At 35.8% G+C, this 3,568-nt stretch overlaps 1 protein-coding gene across 1 annotated transcript; it reads left to right on the top strand.

Annotated features, from left to right (window-relative positions):
- Positions 1-573: 573 nt before the first annotated feature.
- Positions 574-1,951, top strand: LOC125675012 (dynein light chain Tctex-type protein 2B-like). Its single transcript, XM_048912468.2, has one exon. It carries the CDS (start codon positions 871-873, stop codon positions 1,345-1,347), a length of 477 nt encoding a protein of 158 aa, XP_048768425.1. The 5' UTR covers positions 574-870; the 3' UTR covers positions 1,348-1,951.
- Positions 1,952-3,568: the final 1,617 nt, after the last annotated feature.

Below are 3,568 nucleotides of genomic sequence, written 5' to 3'. Positions count from 1 at the left end.
ATGTAATCTGGGGATACGTAAAGCCTTTTGAAGAATCCGAGAATACGTCACCGATGACGAACATTAAATTCCATTTTTTATCAAACTTTAGACTATCGTTGTTTTGATATGGACATGGATTATTTGAAGGAACAAAAGTGATAAAATGATCAATATTTGTAATTCAATTATCTATATTCGTAAAATTTATTTTCGTAGATAATATACTGATAAAACCAAATGAAAGGAAAATCAGTATGTTATATTTCAAAAAACCCAAACCTACTTATAAATTTTAAAGGGAATTAGATGAAATATTGCAAAATGATCTAATGCATAACCGTGGGAAATGAAAAAAGTATTCGGAATTCAAACTTGCAGTAATCTGTGTTCATATATTGATGAAATTATATCGAAAATCATTGTATCATCACATCATCTGCCCTAAAAGGGTTTGATCGATACAAGCAAAGAAATGGAAATGGAGATGAATAGAATTAAATGAAACACGGGTTATTAATAGATTAAATAAAGGCTTTAAGCTTGCCGAGTTAATAGATGTGTGCATTGGGTACAAGGTGCGCGAACGTGAAGTGTCAGATTTGCGTGGTCTGGATTACCGGATTAGTGCGCACGGTCATTCTCCTAGTGAACCTTTAAATGCAATCGCTTTGTATAGATACCGGAAAGTGATTTAATTATTCACGTGCTGTTGTTTAGGTAGAACACGGCGCTCTCTGTAGCGAAGGAATTAAACCTTTCCTTACAGGAATCAGAAAATTCAGGAGTGTGAATATTATGTAACTACCCACTGTCTACGCAGCTGATTGTTACCCGGTGCAATATTCATCTAATTCAATTTCAATTCTGTTGTGGTTTTTAATAAACAATATGGAATTACTGAAATCAAAGAAAAAGGCGAACAAGGTTTCCAAACTGTTGAAGCCCGGGGGTGTGTCGGACAACCATTCAGTGACATCGGATAAACTGATTCATCACGACGGACTGCGAATAGAAAACACGTATCAACTCCAACCAGACGAAGGAAAGAAATTCAAAAGTTACATTGTGGAAGAAGAAATGAGGCGAATTCTGAGGCGGACTCTTGAGCCTCTAAATTATAAAGACTCCACGGGCAGTTCATTAACAACAGAGCTGGCCAACGACATCAAAAAAGCCATTCAGGGTCTTGGCTGGCCCCGCTATAAGTACGTAGTGCAGGTGGTTCTGGGACAGAACCGAAATCAGGCGGTACAGGTCGGGAGTCGGTGTCTATGGGATCAGCAATCGGACAATTTTGCCTGTGCCTCGTACAGCAGTAAAACTATATTTGCTGTAGCGGCGTGTTTTGGGGTGTACTATGAATGATGATAGTGGAACTTAACAGACTATCTAGTGTTATGTGTGGGGGTGTAGAAAGGAACTGATCATTTTGTTAGTGTTAGTGAACGACAAAACATTATTTGATAGAACTTTGGATATGGCATCGAACATGACAAATACGATCAAACTTTCGCTATCAAACATGGCATCAAATACGAAATGTCGACCCTAAACTTTTTGTGTCTGAGTATTGCTGCCCAGTGTTTGAGACATTTTTGAATTAAAATATCGTAAGTCCAGTTTTATTAGCCCTGCCAAAATCTGAAAAATAACCAGGTGTCAAAATTTTAAAATCGTTATGGAGTTTGTGTCACTAAACGAATTTGAATTGTTTTATGTGGAACGGCAGAGGAATTTTCACCTGTGAGGTATATCTACTGATTGATCCGCGTTTCTAATAACACCTAGATACGCCGTGTACATTGTTTTCTGCAAAAAACATATCAATCGTTATCTCGTCCATTATTGGAACCGCATTTAAACTTCCCTATCATTTTGAGAGTCCTGGGAAGGAGATCGCAGTTTTGAATTGTAACCTTGTTCTTGGGGCATTGTGTTTAAAATAATAAAGAAGGAGAAAATACGAAAATGGCTTGTCTCTGGTTTTAAGTATTTGCAAATGACTGGAAGACCCGCCAGGAATGCACTGGGGGTAAATTACCTCTGTTTTAAAGGTCTAGGTGAACTTCACTTTCGGATGTCGTGTACAGTTTGGTGATCCTTTGTTAAGACTGGATTAATTATTTAAAATTGACCCAAATCATTTAAACCTGTTACATATATAGAGGTGAATATGCTGCCCGTGCCGACTGCGCGCTGGTTGTATGATTAATGCGAGTGCAGATATTTATCTGTCCCCTTGCTGTTTTATGATCAATGGTCCCCTTTCTCACGTTTATACATTTGATTCGGTTTTGTTACAGCATTTAAACATTGACGGTGTTTTATTCCCCACTTGTCGAACCAATATATAGAGAACAAGGTCTACTTCTGTCAAATAAAATACTCATGAATTGATAAAATGTCAAACATTCTTTTTGGGGTGATTAAATAGAGATTCCCTCCAATTTCGGAGGTCAAAATCTTATTTTTCATCATAAATCATTTATGAAGTTGAGGTCAGATTGGGTTAGACATTTCATTTAACGTCCGTCTCCGGTTTTAAGCTTTACATGTACATTTATCACTGTAATTCTCTAATATATATATATATATATATATATATAGCGTAGATGTGTTTCATGAACTGACTGAAATCGAAATATTTACGGAATGTGAGTTTATTAATTATCAATTTCATTTGTCTATTTGTCCGTTGATCAATATGGCTTCGTTCTTTTATTGGATTACTTGGTAAACTTTACCATTGGAGGGATTTTCGCCATGACAGGGGTTTGCTGTCTCTGCAAACTTTTACGAGTATATGAATGAAACGGGTTGTTCGTGCGTTGTTCTTTCTTTGTGTGGATAATCTTGAGATTTCAAATCAAAAATTGTATCTGATTATCGACAAGTAGAATCTTAGATAAAACAAGGTGAATTTTATTTTAGATAAGTTTGATTGACATTTACTGCTGGTCACCTTCTCTTTAAACATTAACATTTAAGTAGATACTATCTAACCGTATTACCCGCTCCCTGGCATTCGGCTCTACATGTTCGGAATACAGCTAGTCTGATTACAGGCTTATTATTACATCAGACCTACATACAAACGTCTTTTAACACCAAGGATCAACAGATCTATTTTGCGCTCGTTCGTTTAAGAAATAAATTTCATTTTTGAAACTAAAACGCTTTAAGCCAGCATACTTCTCGAAGCGTGTTGATATTCATACCCTCATGTATTTTCAAAAAGGAAATTATTTTTTATATTTACATTTTACTTTCATTTTTGTCGGAATTCCCAGTCTTTAAAATAGTCGTACTACATTTATCAAGATTCATACGCACATTGTTCACATTCATGAGGAATTGATTATCACTTCAGTTGGGAAAGATATCCTAGACAACAATATTGGAAATGGAAATATAGGGAACTGCATCATCCGTTATTAATTAGCCGTATCGCCTTCAAATCTCAAACCATTATTTTTCACGTGATTGTGTAATTTTGGACATAAAATAGTAAAATGGATGAAACCACTGCATGAAATATGTCAAATTAACCAAAGTATATTTCAAAGAAAATTACGAGAAACGAATA

This window comes from Ostrea edulis, chromosome 3, assembly GCF_947568905.1.
Source record: "Ostrea edulis chromosome 3, xbOstEdul1.1, whole genome shotgun sequence".
In the NCBI taxonomy this organism is placed as follows: Eukaryota; Metazoa; Mollusca; class Bivalvia; order Ostreida; family Ostreidae; genus Ostrea; species Ostrea edulis.
Note: the sequence above shows the minus strand (reverse complement) of the source record. Positions and strands in the feature narration are given on the sequence as shown.